A 19107-nucleotide genomic window follows, 5' to 3' on the forward strand; every position below is an offset into this window, starting at 1 on the left:
GTGGCCTTTTTGTATTTTATTGTTCATACTTGCCCCCGCATGCGTGCAGTTATTTTTAGTCCCTTACAGTTTCTTCGTCTTCTATTGCTCGAGGAGACGTTTGTGCAGGTGTAAGCACTGCAGCAAAGTGTCCCCGGCCCCAGGTCCCAGCCTGTCTCACTTTCTTCTTTTTTGGTGTACCTCAGCGTCTTTTTAATGGACCCACAACGTCTGCCTCAGGGTAAAACTTATAACCTCTTTACCATTCTCAGCATCGGACGTGAGAACCTGTATGTCCCCTTCTTAATATTAAAAAGCCTGCAGTGAATGTTCTTTTGCTGTTGTTGTTGTTGGCGGGCGGAGGCATATTTTTGGGGTTTTGTTTAATTTGGAAAAGCTAGTGAAGGAAGGCCTAGCTGAGAGGGAACTGGGGACAGTGAGGGAGCGGGCCCCCGGAGCCTGAGCGGGGAGCCACCCAGTGTCCCTGTCCGAGGCAGGAGGAGGGGGGTGGATGGGGGGAGATGGAGCTGCAGCCAGAGAGCGGGCAGGTCGGGACCCCAGTGCCCTGACCTTTGTGCTGAGTGAATGGGGGGCTGGGAGGCTGCAGAGGGGGGTGACCTTGTTGAGCTGTGACAGGCTGGTCCAGCGGCCCCACAGAAGCCAAGGCCTGGGAGGCCTCAACCTGGAGACGGCGGATCGGACCAGCGCTGCCCTGGGGGGCTGAGGTGCGGCCCAGTCAGCGCATGTTTTGCAGATATAAGGCATGGACTGGATGTGAGGGTGAGAAGGTGGACGTAGAATGTCAGGAATGACAGCAAGTCTGAGCAACTAAAGCAACATTTCCCCTGAAGAAGCAAACAGGAGAAGACAGTTTAGGGGGGACTCGGGACCTCTGCACAAGTTCAGGTTGAGAGGCACATCAGACTGAGCCCCGGAAACACCTCCGGCACCTCCAGGAAGGTGGCTGTGGATTCCTGAAGGAGAATTTCAAGGTCATTGGAAACAGCGAAGCCCCTGGGAAGACAGATGGCAGCCAAAGGTGATTTTAAGGGGGTGAGGCAGGAGGCAGCCGGCAGTGCTGCAGCATTAAACCAAAGGGACAGGCTGCTGTGGCCCTGTCCCCACTAGTGCCCTCAGTACCTGCCCTACACCTACACAGACACCTGGTCCAGGTGTCCTGAGGAGTGAAATCCAGGCAGGGCAGACACTGACAGACGCCAGTGATAACGTACGAAGTTCAGATTATCCCTTCCAGGTCTCCCTCTCTACACTGGGAAGTGTCCACCAGGAATATCCTCCCCCAGAGCTCCTCCCTGGCCAGGGGAGGGTAAGAATGACCAGATGCAGACTTCCGGTGCTGGACGCTGTCCATTTGGCCCATCCTTCACCTGCACCTGTGTTCTTGAACTTCAGATGTAGACACAGACCGTCACACATCATCTGAGAGAGTGGCCAGTACCCTGGGACATTATGAATTCACAGTTGTAACAAAAAGTAAACAAAAAAGTAGATTAGTTTCCTTTGGAAACAAAAATATCACAAGTAGGTTTGAAGAGAAGAGGAAAGGTATTGTATCACTTCAATAAAAACACTGGCCATTCTGTGACCCTTGCAAAGCCATATGAATTTTAAAATCAGCTTGTCAGTTTCTACAAAGAAGTCACTGAGATTCTGAAAAGGGTTGTGCTTAACCTGTAGGTCAGTTTAGGGTGTATGGCCATGTTGACAATGTCAAGTCTTCTGATACATGAACATGACGTGTTTTCCAGTTCTTTAGATCTTCTTTAATTTCTTGCAAAAAGATTTTGTAGTTTTCAGAATATAAATTTTGTATTTCTTTTGTTAAATATACTACTAAGTATCTTATTCTTGACACTCTTGTGAGTGAAATTTTCTTAATTTCATTTTTTGATTGTTTATTGCAAGCATATAGAAATACAATTAATTTTTTTATATTGAGCTTGTATACTGCAATGTTGTTGTACTCATTTATTAGTTCTAATAGTCTTTTAGTGGATTATTAGAATTTTTTACGTATAAGGTCATGTCATCTTCAAACAGATATAGTTCTACTTCTTCCTATATCTGAATGCCTTTTATTTCTTTTTCTTGCCTAATTGTCCTGGCTACAGTGTTGAAGAGAAGTCATGAGAGCAGACATGCTTGTCTTGTTTCTGATCTTAGGGGGAAAGCATGTAGACTTTCACCATTAACTATGACATTAGCTGTGGTGTTTTCCTAGATACCTTCTGTCAGCCTGAGGAGGTTTCCTTCTACTCCTAGTCTGTTGAATGTTTTTATCATGAAAGGGTGTTGGATATTATCAAATGCTTCTTCTGAGTCTATTGAGATGATCATGTGATTTTTGTTTTTTTTATTTTAGTAGTATGGTTTATTGCATTCATTGATTTTAGGGTGTTAAAACAACCTTGCATGCCTGAGATAAGTCCCACTTGGTCATGGTGAATGATTATTTTAATATGGTGCTGGACTTAGTTTACTAGTAATTTGTTGAGGATTTTTGCGTCCATATTCATAGGAGATTTTGCTCTGTAGTTGTCTTTTCTTGTGATGTCTTTGTCTGGTGTGGAATCAGGGTGAAACTTTTTATGAATGTAGGCTCATAAAATGAATTGAGAAGTGTTTTCTCATCTTCTAAATTTTAGAAGAGTTTTAAAGAGTTAGTATTCTTTAAATGTTTGGTAGAATTCATCAGCGAAGCCATCTCGGCTTTTATTAGTGGGTAGTTCTTTCTTTACTAATTCAATCATTTCACTTGTTATAGGTCTAATCAGATTGTCTAATTCCTCTTGTGTCAGTTTTGGTAGTTCATGTGTTTCTCAAAATGTTTCCATTTCGTCTCAATAATCCAATCTGTTAGTGTACAGTTGTCCATAATATTCCTTTATAATCCTTTTTATTTCTGTAAAATCAGTGGTAATGTCCCCTCTTTCATTTCTGATTTTAGTTATTTGAGTCTTTTCTCTTTTCGTGGTCAATACAGCTAAAGGTTTGTCAATTATGTTGATCTTTTCAAAGAACAAGCTTTTGGTTTCCTTGATTTTTCTCTGTTGATTTTCTGTTCTCTATTTCATTTATTTCCACTCTCATTTTTATTATTTCCTTCCTTCTGCTTGACGTAGGTTTGGTTTGGCCTTCCTTTTCCAGTGTCATAAAGTTTTTATGAGATTTTTAATGCCCCTATTAATAAATAATAGGGGCATTTAATAGCTGTAAATTTCCTTCTAAGCACTGCTCTACCTGCCTCAGATTTGAGAGTTTCCCAAGCTTGGAAGTAGGGAAGTGCTGTCCCAATTTAGACCCACAGAGGCAAAAGCATAGACAAGCAGGACGATTTTCATGGGAGGGGCTCCGTTTGGACCTTCTGCCTCTGCTTGCTGTCATGACTAAGTGCAGCAATGCTCTGGGCCTGACCCGGCCACAGAAACCATCCTATTAATAATGCTTATGGCCTGGATCAGACGTGGAATAGATTCCAAACATGGCTGAAGCAGAGATCCTTCTGTCCCCCCAGGAGCTGTCCCCAGAGCCCATTTACCCCCAGACCTGTGTGAACCCATGGGACTTGCTGTTGTGACTACATAACTCAACGTGTGGGTGCATGACTTTTACGTGTGAGCAGAGAGAGCTGTCCTGTCTATGAATAGGATTGACCCAAGGGAGCTGCTGAATAGTTGCTGGAGAATCAGGTGGACCCAACAACAATAAAAGATGGGGGCACTAGAATCGTGAAGGACTCTTAGATTGCCTCCCAAATGCCCATCAACTCCTGATTCGTTTGAAAGGAACCGGAACTGGAAATATGAGACACTGTTGCTGGTCACGACTGCTGCATGAGAGCATGTCCAGAAGCCCTGGGACTAGACAGAGCTGCCCGCCCTGCCCCTCGCCACCAACCCCCGCCCCCCCCGCCCAGTCTAAGTTAACTGATACTTTTGACTAACCACCCAAACATGCCATGGTCAAGGTGGATGAATACCCCCAGCTTCAGTTGAGACTGAGAACCCCCTGTGGGCGCTGCTGTGCCAGTGCCTTCCAGTTTAGAGTTGTGTCGCTTTAATTTTGCCCAGAAGTCACCTCCTGCGCATCGTGGGGAGGGAAGTCCACCTTCCCCAGCTCCGCTCCTGAGCCCACACCTGAGGGGTAGGTGCAGTCCAGACCCTCAGGCTGGGTCCTACAGGGCCCTCGTGGGGGCTGAAGTGCTGAGAAAAGCTCCCGTTGCCATCACAGGATAACGGCGAGCACGATGATAACCATGCGGTTCTTTTTAGCAGGGTGGGATGGGGCCGTGGCTGACACACATCGGGCTGATATATTGAATGATGCATCTGAGGGCTGAGCTCACAGTGAGTCCTGCGGGCTCGGCACAGGGAGGATGGCAGCTGTGGGGGTCAGGGGGTGAAGGGGGAGACCCAAGATAGGGAGCTGGAGCCCAGAGCAGGGAGGGGCCGGTTGGGATCCGCTGGGATGGATGAGATGCCCATCCAGGGGGAGAAAAGGAAGAAGCAGTCAGCAGGGCAGGAAGGAAGGGGGGTCAGGAAGGAAGGAACCCACGTGGCAGAGGACCCATGTCTTGGGCTCAGGTCTTAGTCGTGCAAACAGAGGGGCAAGCAGGGTGCTGCCCTGGAGGGCGCCACTGAAGCCCTGCAGGGGCCATAGGCTGGGCAGAGTCAGAGAACAGACGGGTGAGGGAGAAGTTAAGGAATGATTCTGTCTTGCATTTAAGATAGGAGAAACCCTGGCCTATTTACAAGAGGAAGGGAAGGAGCTAGCGGAGAGGTGAGGGGCCGCAGAGGGAGGGAGGGGTGCCCCGGGCGTGGGAGCCCTCAGTGGGCAGGGCAGACCTGCCAGCACTGGGGACCAGGAACCTGCAGACTGGACTCGCCAGCGCTGCATGCAGAAGGGGAGGTGACGGACGGAGGGAATTCAGGAAGGAAGAAGACGTTATGTTCAACAAATGTCCGTGACGATAGCAATGATCCAGTGTGGGATATTTATTCCAGGGTGTTTACACTGTGTTCATGCGTTTGACAATATCTGCAATACATATGTTAACACGTAGCAACACCATCACATGTAGCTTTGACTACATAATCAACATTTACGTTTGCCTGCAAATTTACGCGAAACACAGATCCATGGAATAAACAGAGTAGATCATTCTTAAGCACAGCCTAACCGTCCTCCATCCAACCACTTAAAGAAAATCACTGCCACACGTTTGATTTTGCATTTTCTCGGCAGTATTTTCCTATGCTCTTTAAGACGGAAGCATGAACCTCTGAAGAGCTAAAATACAAGTATTTACATACAACGTGATGGGAAGTGTTTCATGATATATAAATTAATGTAACACAAGTTACTGTGTAGAAAAAAATAAATTTATGGTGAATAAATAAACCACAGCTTTATATATCAAGTCATATGTGGAGTATAAAAAGTAATTCCTAGGTACATACATATACATCTATATATATATATATAAGTGTGTGTGTATCCCAGAGTATAAATATCATATGTACTTAAATATTTCATGTGAAGGAATAGATCATATTGCATCTGTTTTCAGTTCTGTAAGTTAAAATACTGATGGCATTTGGGGTCCCCTCTGATTGCCACGGACCCCAGGATCTTCTTTCCGCTCCAAGGGTAGACACACCAGCAGAGCCCAGGCTCTCCTTCCAGGGATGTCTCGCACTGCAAAGAAAAGAAGCGAGGTCAACAGCAGCCCCTGTGAAGCTGAGAGGGTGGCGGAACTCCGTGCTGCCCAGTGCCGTGTGGAGGGCGTGGCAGCTGAGAGCCAGGCCATGGGCATCCCCAACCGGCCGTGACCATGACTGAGGGCAAATCCTACACCGTCCTGGTTCTCTTCGTAAAATAGAGACTAAGGGCAAGTGCCCAAAGCAATAAGGATGTCACGCGTGTGTTGAATGGTACAGTGTGCGCAGAACTGTCTGCTTCACAGCCCCTACGGCAGAGCGCCTGAGCCCGGAGGGAGCCTGCCCATGTGTGGCCAACCTTGCTGTCGTACCCCCTGCCAAATTCCTTGTTTGTTATAAAGCACTTCCTGGTCCCCAGTTTCCCCCAGAAATATCCACAGAACCTAGGCTTCACTGAGTCCTAAAGGGCTCCTCAAAATTAGGTCTTGGTTTGTTTAATCTCACTTATTATCTGGCAAGCCAAAAAAATGCTATTATATTTAATTATAAAGTTCATTTCCCTTTGTAGGGAGAAAAAATGTAAGAGATGTCCAAACAGATACACACTTTCCTAAGCAGAATTGTCCTGTTCCTCTCTATTACAGGTGAGACACTGAGATCCAGAACGTGAGGGGCCTGTGACGGTCCCCACCTGCTGAGATTTGCTAGCTGATGGAGCGACACTCAGCTCAGGGCCCCCGAGTGCACACAGGCTTTGAGCATGGAGCTGGTCTTCAGGCTACCAGGGGGCTAGTGCCTCCTACTCCCAGAGGGGTGGGTCTTGCGTAATATGATCTGTTACGTGGTTTTACATTGCTCACTTGGAGCTGGACACCCTGTTTGTTGAAAGGCTGGCGCTTGGCTGGGGTGTGGGCAACAGGGGCTGTCGCGTGAGGATGCACATACCTGTTTGCTGTGATAGAATCCATTCTTGTTGCAGTTTGGCAGATAAAATTTGTAAAGTTTGTCTCCTGCCTTCTGCTGCTCCCTGGCTAATCTGTCCAGCACTTTGTAGAGTTCTCGCTGGCAGGGCTCCTGAAAGAAAAATTTGACGTTGGGATAAATGACAAGAAACAGTGTATTATTAGCCTAAAAGGGGAGTGGATGTAAGAGGTTTTGTGTGGGCTCTGAGGACAGGCCTGGACCCACTTTCCCTGGGCCTCACTCTCTCACCTATAGAAGGAGGGTGCTTAGTCTCTGTTCTGAGTTGTTAAGATAAAGGATGGGAACCCCATGCCCTCCCTCACTGAACATTCACTAAACACTTGCAGGAGACAAGAGCATCACCAACGCCATGAGCTCTCCGACTCTCCTGCCCCCCGTGAGTAATTCTGGCACCAGTCATCTGGTTGAAAGGAGAATGGGCACAACTCTGTGAACGGAGAACTTAGTAGCAGAGCTTTCTAAATTTTGAACAACGTTCCTCTGTAATCTACAAGGTTAGTTCACATGAACCAAATTCGTTGAGGATTAAGGCGTTCATCTGGACAATCTGAGATAAGCATGAACTTTTCTCTATTTGTCATCATTTCAAGCTTAAACTCTGAAGTGTCTAGAAAATGGTTCAATCTCCACTTTTCTGGGTATGCATGTTTTTAGAAGTGAGTTTCTTTTTTTCGCAAATGAACCCAAGTCACTCCAACTTTGATTCTTTGTCGCCCTCAAGTGGTAGGACTAAAAACATACATCAATTAAGATGCTACAAGGGAGTTAGCGCTTAACGGGGACAGAGCTTCAGTTTGGGAAGATGAAAAACTGCTCAAGATGGACGGTCATGATAGATAGTGGCAGAATAATGTGACTGTACTTCATGTAACTAAACTTTATACTTTAAAATGATTAAAATGCTAAATTTTATGTTATGAATATTTTACCACAATTTCTTTAAAAGTGGGGGGAAGATGGGATGGGGGAGGAGGATGTTAAGAATAGCTCAGTGCTCTTTAGACACTGCCAGTCTGATACCCTCATTTTAGAGATGAGCTCAGAGACGTGAAGTAATGTATCTAAGGTTGCACAGCACGAACTGCATTTTCTTTCCATCCAGACGGCTCCTCTGCTGAAAGCCCTTGGGTTCAAAGTTCCCAAAGCTAAGCTGAGAAATGTCTGTTAGGCTTTGGGAAGGAACTTGTTTATATCCAGGGCTCAGGACCGGACCTGCAGGGCCAAGCAGATTCAAGCTAGAGGCTCCACCTACCCCGAGGCTCTCACCTTCCGATTGTTGACGTCTGTGATCTCCAGGGCCCTCATGCTCTCATAATTACTGATGGCGTTCCAGAGGATGGGCAGGTCCTCACTGGACGCAGCCATCAGGTGGAAATTGTCCAGAAGCTGCTCCTGGGTCATCTCTGAGCTCTCAGGGGACATGTTCTCCAGGGTGGCAGGGTCCTTTGCCTCTGAAAATGGAAAAACGAAAACCCATGAGCCTCTCTCCGAAGCATCTGCACCTGGGCCCCCCTCCCCCGAAGCTGCTTCCCTTCCCACAAAACCGGACGGGGACAGGATGGCCATGTAGTTTTGCCTACTCCCACTTTAAAGGAACTTCTGATGGCTTCCAGGTAGAGGGACGACCCAACAGCAATACCAATGGCAAGAGTGCCCCGTGTTTCTGCTTCTAAAGTAGCCACATGCACATGTGTCAAAGCCCGGGAGGAGCCCTGAGAAAGCCATGGATTACAATTCAATTCCTGACCCCATCCTCAGCTTTCCTATCCATAAAATGGGCATGTTAGTAATTCCCTGTGAACAGGTGGTAGGGTTTGTTTAGAGGTGGGGTCTAGATTGCAGCTCTACTCTCTTCTTTTCCAGGGGCTCTGCCTTCCCACAGAGTGACTTCTTTGCAACCCTGGGAAGAGGGAGGGTCACCAGATTTCTTGCAGAGTCCTAGGGTTTGGATCTGGTGCATGGACAGAATGATAGAGAACTGGCTTTCCTGAGGGAACCCGGGGGGACACCCTCTCCTTTGAGGACCACAGAGATGACTCTGAAGGCAGAGAACCAGGAGGAAAACCGTCCCCACCTTGGAAGGGTGACGCGCTCCAGCAGATCCCTATCAGGGCATAGAGCCACAAGATCCCGCCAAGAATCACGGAATCACGGGACATACAGCTGCCCTGACAGGGAGGTAGGGAGATGGGGTAGAGGTGGGTGTATTTCCTCTGCTTCCCACTACAAGTAAATCACTGCTAAATTCAGGAAAGTTCTGATTGTCAAGTTCTGAGGAGGGAGCACACACATCAACCACTGTTTTCCTATGACAATGAACGCAAGTGACGTTTTTAGCCTGAACTTTCACATTATGTTCTGTAAACATCTGGGAAGCACATACTGTCTGCACAGGACATATATTTCAAAGGACATTCCAAACACCTCCCAGGAGGCCAGCGGTACAGGCTCCCACTGCAGGTCTTCCCGGAAACTAATGCATTGGCAGGGAGGAGAGCCAGGGGCGGCTGGAGTGGCACCCCGCTGCCCGGGCACCCCATCGCCTCCCTCTTCTGGGTTTCTATAGATCAGTGGGCTGCCCAGGTGGTCTGGGCTCCCTCCCCCAGCTCTCCCACCAAGTTGCGTGTGTCCTGCCTTATCCTAAGCGCCCCCTGCAGGACCACACAACGATGGAGTTCATCTGGGTGACAAATCCTTTCCCCTTACAGGTTTTGGCTGCAAGCTCTGAGCTTGGCCGGGTTTGCTCCCCACTGGCTGTGAGCTTTGGTGGAGCCCCAGCCCTCTGCCCGCCCCAGTCCCCACCCCATCTGTCCCAGGGGAGGGACCCGGGCGGGGAGACGGTTGGTACCTGTGGCCTCGGCACTGGGCGCGGGCATGCAGGCGCCCTGGCCGCGGGTGAGGGCGTACAGGGGCCGAGGCTCCCCAGGCAAGGCGCGGCAGCTGAGCCCATGGGCGCAGCGCGCAGTAGCCACGCCGCATGCGGCGTCCAGCGGCAGGGCGCACGTGGGGCAACAGCCGCAGCCGGCGGGCCGGGTGAGCTCCGGGCACGAGGCGGGCACGGGAGGGCAGAGCGCCAGCCTCTCGGCGGAGCAGGGCGCGCAGCGCCAGGGCTGGGGAGCGTCAGCGGCTGAGCCGAGCTGAACGGCCAGCGAGAGCAGAAGCGGCCAGGCGCGAACAGCCGGGACTTGGGGCATCGCCAGGCAGCGGTGGCGGTCAGGAGCCGGTGCTCGCTAGGCGGTGGCGGCGGTGCGCTGGCCGATGCTGGCTGAGCGGTGGCTGATGCTCGCTGGGCACCGGGTGCGCCTTATGAAGGGCGCCGGCCGGGCCACCTGAACCAGCGGTTAATGATTGGCGGCGCCGCGTTCTCGCGGCCGGTGTTCAAAATAAGTTTGTTTTGGTTGTAGGCGCACTGCCCTGCGCAAACCGTGGGTAGAAGGAGGGCAAACGGTCCAGGTTTCAGACAGTGTTTGTCCTGTCGTTAGGGTTCAGACCTGGAGCCAAAGTGCAATTCCAGCCAGGAGCGCACAGCCAAGTGGAGGGTTGCGCTTGCTTGTTTCATTCAAGGGGCATCTTCAGGCTGAGTCTGCCGGCGGTCCCCGGAAGACCCAGGGAAAGCAAGAGAGATAAGCTGGGCAAGGCCAGCGCATTGGCCAGTTTTCAAGTGGGGAAATCAAGGCCCAGGCAGAGGAAGGAAGGATGGGCTTAGATAGAAGCCAGGTGTTTTAAAGCCCTGGCAGCTTCTCAGTGCCAAAGCCCAGAACTGTTTCTCCCTCTGCAGAAAGAAGACCAACGGGCCCCTTAACTGCTGTCTTGAGAGCCTTTCCCAGGAGGAAAGAAGGAAGGAAAGGGGCAGTTCCTCCCAGGGCTGATGCCGCCCTCGCTAATGTCACCACAGCCCCCAGAGACCCACCTTGTTAACTGAGCTTACAGAGAGAGAGGGACTCGGGGCCATTCAGAGACAGGGCGAGGGTGCAGAACGAAGCCCAGACCCCAGCTTCCTCTGACTTTCAGCCTCAGACCAGATTTTTATCAGGAGTTGATGACCAAGGCTTTCTCTCTAGTTAGAATTCCTGTTTCTGAATATCCTCTTGAGTGGAAAGAAAAATGTCACTGTACCTTCAAAGACAGTGAGATATGGCCCTGCCCTTGTCCAGGTACTGCAGGTGCCCTCACTGGCACCCGGTCCCTGGAAACCAGGCAGCTACTGACAAGAACAAGGCAGCTGTATATTTACTGATGGAGGAAAATCTCCAAGGTTTGTAATATTATGCAAGTTAAGTAAAATTTCCAAGTGAAGTAAAACTAACAAGGCACAGAATATGCCATTGTTTGTGTACAAAAAAAGGAATAGGAATGTATATGTCACTGTGATCCTAAATGTATTGAGTATTCTGAGAAGAATATGAAGAAACTGCTACCACTGCCTGCCTTGGAGGGGAGGTGTGAAATTAGGTGACTGGGGAAGAGACTGGTTTTCCCTTCGCACTCTTTTTTATCCTTCTAGATTCACATTATCTAGTAAGTACTATGTTTTCTTTGTTTTCTTTGGTATTATCAGGTACTTACATTATCAGTTATATTATCTATCTCAAAAAGAAACAAATTGAAATTAATTTACTAGCTTTTTTTTCTAGTGACTTCTTTGGCTCTGTGGCCTTGGGAAAGTTACTTGCCTTGCGTTCTGCCACTATTATATCAATAACTTGTCACCCCTGCCCCCCAGCATGTCCTCAGGAACAATCAAAATAAGGTTGGTGAAAACAGTTGCAGTTGGATGTTCACGGTCATGTTGGTCATTATTTTTACGAAGCAAAGGTCAGTGTCTGGTTCAGGAGCAGACCAATGGTTTTGACTTTTTTCACTTTATTTCTGAGGTGAGTTTCTAAAGGATTTCATTTCCCCAAAAGAACTTGGGCTCTGAATGTTCTCTCTGGACTTCCTCGATTTAGAATCGGCGTGCCCACTTGAAACGTTTTCTCAATGACACACGTGAAAGAGATAATCATCTGGTAAATATCTGGGCCCCACCTACCGTGTGCCTGGCAATTTGCCAGCCCTGTACAGTTCACCCAGTTGTGCACTCGCCTGGTGAGGTCCCTCCCTCCCTCTCTGAGGTCTCCTTCATCCTGCACGTAGTGGAAATTCCTCTCCTGGTGAATCGATTTCCCAAATGTTTCCTAGGCTTGCCTCATAGCAGCAGCAAACCAGATGACCACCAACCCAGAGAGAGCTCTCCCTGCTTCCAACCCCGTCAACACAAATGGACAGGGCTCTTCCTCGAGGCCTGTGTGGGCCGTCTGTCCCTCTCTCCTGGAAGGTCAAGAGGTGGCTTCTGCTGTGCTCATTTCTGGGTGCATCCTGAATCCCAGGCCCCGCCGCCCACTGGCTGGCATCCACAGCCTGGCCTGGCCTTCCGTGCCCCCCGTGGTCTGACCCCAAGGTCTGGTCCCTATTAGCATGAGGGGGCGCTCCTGCTGGGGGCACTGAGCTGCAGGGTGGTGGGGGAGGGAGCCCCTCCCTACGTGTCATAGACCTGGAGCCTCCCCCACCTCCCCTAATCCCAGCCCTGCAGACTCCGGCTCATTTTCCAGGCTTAATGTCCCTCCACCCCAACTCAAGAAGAAAAAAACCCACCGTCATACCTCCATGACTTTCTTCTTGCTGAGTGAATTTTCTCCATGAGTGAATTTTCCTCACCCTACCGTCCGCGTCCCCCTACCGTCCGCGTTCCCCTACCGTCCACGTCCTCCCTACCGTCCACGTCCCCCTACCGTCCGCGTCCCCCTACCGTCCACGTCCCCCTACCGTCCGCGTCCCCCTACCGTCCACGTCCTCCCTACCGTCCACGTCCCCCATCATCCACATCTCCCGACCATCCACGTCCCCCTACCATCTGCGTCTCCCTACCGTCCGCGTCCCCATACCGTCCACGTCCTCCCTACCGTCCGCGTCCCCCTACCATCCACGTCCCCCTACCATCCACGTCTCCCTACCGTCTGCGTCCCCATACCGTCCACGTCCTCCCTACCGTCCGCGTCCCCCTACCATCCACGTCCCCCTACCGTCCACGTCCCCCTACCGTCCGCGTCCCCCTGCCGTCCGTGTCCCCCTACCGTCCATGTCCCCTTACCGTCCGCGTCCCCCTGCCGTCCGCGTCCCCCTACCGTCCACGTCCCCTTACCGTCCGCGTCCCCCTGCCGTCCGCGTCCCCCTACCGTCCGCGTCCCCCTATCATCCACATCTCTCTGTCATCCACATCTTCACGGTGTTGGTGAAGATGTTCTGCCCCTTTTCCGTCCCTCAGGATCCACCTGAAGTTCCTCTTCCCTGAGAAGTCTTCCCGGCAGCTCCCAGGTAGAATGAGGTGCCCCCTCTGTGCTCCCGAAGACTGTGACAATGGCTTAGGGGCACTGTAGCTGAAGAGCTACATAAACCTGCATTTCCCTGTGTGTCTCCTGCCAGGCTGGGTGGGCAGGGGACAGGCTCACAGAGGCCGCTGCCCCATCCATGCCCAGGGCACTAATGGTGCCCCAGCCCATCCTCCTAAGGACTCTAGAGTCCAAGAACCAGGCACTCCTGGATGCAGAGCATGGGAGCAGGGCGTGGTGGGGGGATGGGGAGCCGTGGTCTCCTATACGTGAACTGTAGGTACCCGGCGCCTGGCTGTGCTCGCCAGACTTGCCAGGGGTCCTCCCCAAGAGCTCAAGAGGTAGGGCTTATCACACCAGCTGGGGGTGAAGCCCCCCTTTGCCCAAACCGAAGCTGGTACCCTTCATGCTGAACCACATAGACGTCAGGATGAGGTAAGGAAGGGCCAATATTATCTGTGTGTGCGAGGGCAATTGGGAGTAAATTTGGGGGGACAGGGGTGAAAAGTAGCTTTGGGGGTACATGTGGGAAGTTTTCGGTGCCAGCTACAGAAGCTGTATCTTACCAACTAGGCAAAACAAAGCATTACACTCGTGGAGCTCCAGAGACACAGAAGATGCCTGGCACTCTGCTTCTTCACCCCGCATTGTAAATTTTCTGCCTGCAGAGGAAAGGAGACCACTGTTGCCATCACAGAAAAGCAGAGGAGCTGCATGTAATCTGGGCAGTCTCTCTGTGTGGCCCCAGGAGAAGACACGACCCGAATGGGGCTGCACACAGCGTCTTTGCTGCTAATTTCATGACGCTTCACAGCACACCACCTCTGGTTGCAGCTCCAAGAACTCAGCTCCAAGAGTTTCATCAACCCCTAAAGGGCAGGCGTGGGAGCTCCCCAGCAAGACCTCCTGTGCTGGCACCTTGGATTCCACGTCCTGCGTATTACGTAACCTCCCTGCGCCTCAGTTTCCGTGTCTATAAAATGGGGATAAGGCAGAGGCTGGCACAGTCAGCCCTGCATAACTGTGAGCTGTCACCACCATCCGCAGCCACAGGGTGCGCTCACAGAGCAGAGGATGATGAAACTGCGTGGGGCCTTCCGTCACCTGCTGTTTCCAATTCTGCCTCCGTGTTACGAGCTGCTTACTCACCACCAGCTGGAAAATTGGGCAATCGCTGCTCTGAAAAACAATGCAAAGGTCAAGGGCAAAATCAGATTTTCAAAGGGAGAGATCGCTGCAATCCAGGGGAACCTCCAAGGGAAGTTGTTTTTAACCCGGGGGGAAAAACACAAAAAGATGTTCTGCTGTGTTCCGCGATCGATGGACACAGCGAATGATGCAAATCTTGCAAAGGCCTGGCCTGCTGCCCGGCTCCTGAGCAATGAAGGCCACCGCTCCGCAAACTGAGGGCAAGTCTACTCCCCCTGCTAATCAAAGTGGAAAAGCAAACCTCGCTTTTGTCACGTCAACACAGCCCAGATCCTAAACACAGGAGCTCAAACAGTGTGCCTGGGGTGGGGTCGGAGCCCGAGGGCCCCGTGGAAAGACCAGGGTTTAATCTCTACTTTGGCAGGTCACCCACCCTGCATTCCCATTTGGGGTGCCACTGGGGTTGGGATACAAGTGCCAGACACGTGGATGGCGCTCAAGGGTAATCACTCCCTTGCCCTCCTCCTGCACCGGGGGCCTCAGTCATGGTCTAGACCAGACTCACATCACCTGGGCCTGGATAGAAATGCATACTCCCAGGTCCCACCCAGACCCTTGACCCAGAAGCTTGGCGATGGGGGCTGGCCCTCTGTTTTCACAAGCTCTCCAGAGGACCCTGATTCTCGCTCAAGTTTGAGGGCATTTGGAAGACCCACGCCATCCCACTGCCACTCAAAACCACACCGTAAGAAGCTGGCAGCGGAGAGTTCAGGGCAGGGTAATGGATAGAAGAGTCGTTGCCGTACTTGGGCGGGCTGGGCGGCATGAGGCGATGGAAGCATCTTGGAAGGAGAGAAGAGACCTGAGCCATCCCGTCTCGATTCTGCTGCTCACCCCAGATGAACCGTGTGAGTCATTTCCAGCCAGGATTCACTGCCCTGTGTAGCAGCAAAGAGTCTGCCCATGGGCTGCGGGAAATCCCTAGCCTCTCTGCTATGTTAGGCATAATGTTGTATGGTTAAGCGTTGATGATCATTTTTTGGTGATGAGTTCTGTGGTTTCATAGATGGTTAAAAGTGTCCATGACTCCAATGAGGAGAAAAGGCTGCTGCACCAGACTGGGCCCGTGATGTCCCCCAGGAAGTCCACACTCTCCAGCTCTCTGCACAAAGACCTTAATATGTCTATGGACACATCGGTCAACCTCAGACGTCCGGGATCCCCCTCGCCAAGCCCCATCGAACCCACACAGGGGCCACAGGGTGTCTCCCACCCACAGAACTCAGCAACAATGTAGTACTTTATTCATGCCTTCCAGGCATGAGGTTACACAACTCTGCTAATTCTCTGACCTGGGCAAAGGGCAGGGACCCTGGGCCGACAAGTGGGGGATTGCCTCCTGCATTACAGTTTCTAGTCCATCACATAGGGCGCTGTCACCTACATCAAGTGTGCACATCATGGGGGCATCTCACCCGCATTACAGCATGAACACTGTGGGTGCTGTCACCAGGCAGAGTGAATAAGTGTTCTTTTGCTCCACAAACTTTTCATCGGTTGGTATTGTCAGTATCTGGGTTGGGGTCATTCTAATAGTTGTGTGCCTGTATCTGGGTTGTAATTTGCATTTCCCAGATGAAATATGAAGTGGAGGATTTTTTATGTGCTTGGCTGCCATCTGTTTATCTTCTTTAGGGATGTGTCTTGTAAGGCCTTTGACCGTTTATTAATCAAGTTGTTTGTTTTCTTATTTTGGGGTTTTAAGTGTTTGTAGCATTTTAGCCAACAGCTCTTTATTAGATTTGTCCTTTGCAAATATTTTCTCCTCGTCTGTGGGTTTTCTTCTCATTCTCTTAACATGTTCTTTCACAGGTCAGAAGTGTTTCCTTTTATTGAAGTCCAGCTTATAAATTTTTGTTTTATTGTGTCCTGTGTTTGGTGTTGCATCTATAAAAGTCATCACCATACCCAAGATCATCTAGGTTTTCTCCTAGGTAATCTTCTAAGAATTTATAGTTTTGCATTTTACATTTAGTTCTGTGATCCATTTTGAGTGAATTTTTGTGAAGAGTGTAAGGTCTGTGTCTAGATTTTTTTTTTTTTTTTTTTTGCTTGTAGATGTGTAGTTGTTCCAGCACCATTTGTTGAAAACACTTTTCACCATTTGTTGAAAAGAACAAACCATTTGTTTGTTCCAGCACCATTTGTTAGTCTGCACTGTATTACCTGCACTGTATTACTGCACTGTATTACCCTTGTTCCTTTGTACCAGACCAGTTGATGATATTAATGGGATTCTATGTGGGGACTCCCTAAACTGCTCCACTGCTCTATTTGTCTATTAATTCATCAATATCACACTCTAGGCTATAGAATTATACATTTATATGTCATAATCTATTTACTATAGATTTGTAATAAATCTTGAGGTCACGTAATATCAGTCTTCCCACTTTGTTCTTCATCAACATCATGTTGGCTCTTCTGGGTGTTTTACCTCCATATAAAATTTAGAATCAGTTTGTCAATATCTACAAAATAACTTAGTGATTTTCATTGGGATTGTCTTGAATCCATATTTAAGTTGGGAAGAACTGACATCTTGACAATATTGAGTCTTCCTAACCATGATTAAATTCCATTAAATTTATTAAATTATTTTTTAAGTTCTTCTTTGATCTCATTCATCAGAGTATTGTTTTCCCCATATAGATTGTGTACATATTTTCTTACATTTATACACAAGTATTTCATTTTGGAGGGTGCTAATGTAAATGGTGTTGTGCTTTTAATTTCAAATTCCACTTATTTATTGCTGTATTCCAAAGGGATTGAATTTGGAGATTGGTTCAAGATGGTGGAGTAAAAGAACGTGCGCTCCCTCCCTCTTGCGAGAGCACTGGAATCACAACTAACTGCTGAACAGTCATCGACAGGAAGACACTGGAACCCATCAAAAAAGACACCCCACATCCAAAGACAAAGGAGAAGCTGCAATGAGATGGTAGGAGGGGCGCAATCATAATAAAATCAAACCCCACATTCGCTGGGTGGGTGAGTCACAAACTGGAGAACACTTATACCACAGAAGTCCACCCACTGGAGTGAAGTTCTGAGCCCCACGTCATGCTTCCCAACCTGGGGGTCAGGCAATGGGAGGACGAATTCCTAGAGAATAAGACTTTGAAGCCTAGGGGGGTTTGACTGCAGGACTTTGACAGGACTGGGGGAAACAGAGACTCCACTCTTGGAGGGCACACACAAAGCAGTGTGCACTTCAGGACCCAGGGGAGGGAGCAGTGACCCCATAGGAGAATGAACCAGACCTACCTGCTAGTGTTGGAGGGTCTCCTGCAGAGGCAGGGGGTGGTTGTGGCTCAGTGTGGGGACAAGGACTCGGGCAGCAGAAGTTCTGGAAAGTGCTCCTTGGTGTGAGTCCTCCTAGAATCTGCCATTAGCCCCACCAAAGAGCTAGGTAGGCTCCAGTGCTTGGTCACCTCAGGCCAAACAACCAACAGGGAGGGAACCCAGCTCCACCCATCAGCAGACAAGCAGATTAAAGTTTTACTGAGCTTTGCCCACCAGAGCAACAGCCAGCTTTACCCACCACCAGTCCCTTCCATCAGGAAGCTTGCACAAGCCTCTTAGATAGCCTCATCCACCAGAGAGCAGACAGCAGAAGCAAAAAGAACTACAATTCTGTAGCCTGTGGAATGAAAACCACATTCACAGAAAGATAGACAAAATGAAAAGGCAGAGGACTATGTACCAGATGAAGGAACAAGATAAAACTCCAGAAAAACAACTAAATGAAGTGGAGATAGGCAACCTTCCAGAAAGAGAATTCAGAGTAATGATAGTGAAGATGATCCAGGACCTCGGAAAAAGAATGGAGGCAATGATTGAAAAGATAAAGAAATGTTTAACAAAGACCTAGAAGAATTAAAGAACAAACAGTGATGAACAATACAATAACTGAAATGAAAAATACATTAGAAGGAATCAATAGCAGAATAACTGAGGCAGGAGAACGGATAACTGACCTGTAAGACAGAATGATGGAACAGAATAAAGAAAAAAGAATGAAAAGAAATGAAGACAGCCTAAGAGACCTCTGGGACAACATTAAACACACCAACGTTCTCATTTTAGGGGTCCCAGAAGGAGAAAAGAGGGAGAAAGGACCCGATAAAATATTTGTAGAGACTGTAGTTGAAAATTTCCCTAACTGGGAAAGGAAATAGCCACCCAAGTCCAGGAAGTGCAGAGAGTCCCAGGCAGGATAAACCCAAGGAGAAACATGCTGAGACACATAGTAATCAAATTGACAAAAATTAAAGGCAAGGAAAACTTATTAAAACCACAAGGGAAAAATGACAAATAACACAAAAGGGAACTCCCATAAGGTTAACAGGTGATTTCTCAGCCGAAACTCTACAAGCCAGAAGGGAGTGGCACGATATATTTAAAGTGATGAAAGGGAAGAACCTACAACCAAGATGACTCTACCTGGCAAGGATCTCATTCAGATTCGACGGAGAAATAAAAAGCTTTACAGACAAGCAAAAGCTAAGAGAATTCAGCACCACCAAACCAGCTTTACAACAAATGTGAAAGGAAGTTCTCTAGGCAGGAAGCACAACAGAAGGAAAAGACCTACAATAACAAACCCAAAACAATTTTTAAAATGGTAATAGAACATACATATCAATAATTACCTTAAATGTGAATGGATTAAATGCTCCAAACAAAAGACACAGGCTCGCTGAATGGATACAAAAACAAGACCCATATATATGCTGTCTACAAGAGACCCACTTCAGACCTAGGGACATATACAGACTGAAAGTGAGGGGATGGAAAAAGATGTTCCATGCAAAAGGAAATCAAAAGAAAGCTGGAGTAGCAATACTCATACCAGATAAAATAGACTTTAAAATAAAGAA

At 49.0% G+C, this 19107-nt stretch overlaps 1 protein-coding gene across 1 annotated transcript; it reads right to left on the reverse strand.

Moving 5' to 3' along the window:
- Positions 1-5565: 5565 nt before the first annotated feature.
- On the reverse strand, positions 5566-9838 carry IGFBP1 (insulin like growth factor binding protein 1; the record flags this gene model as incomplete). Its single annotated transcript, XM_079932298.1, has 4 exons — positions 5566-5697; positions 6606-6734; positions 7911-8095; positions 9493-9838. The coding sequence occupies 4 exons, from the start codon at positions 9836-9838 to the stop codon at positions 5566-5568; spliced, it is 792 nt and encodes a 263-aa protein (XP_079788424.1).
- Between the last annotated feature and the right edge of the window lie 9269 nt (positions 9839-19107).

The sequence above is a fragment of the Stenella coeruleoalba genome, assembly GCF_951394435.1.
Source record: "Stenella coeruleoalba genome assembly, chromosome: 9".
Taxonomy (NCBI): Eukaryota; Metazoa; Chordata; class Mammalia; order Artiodactyla; family Delphinidae; genus Stenella; species Stenella coeruleoalba.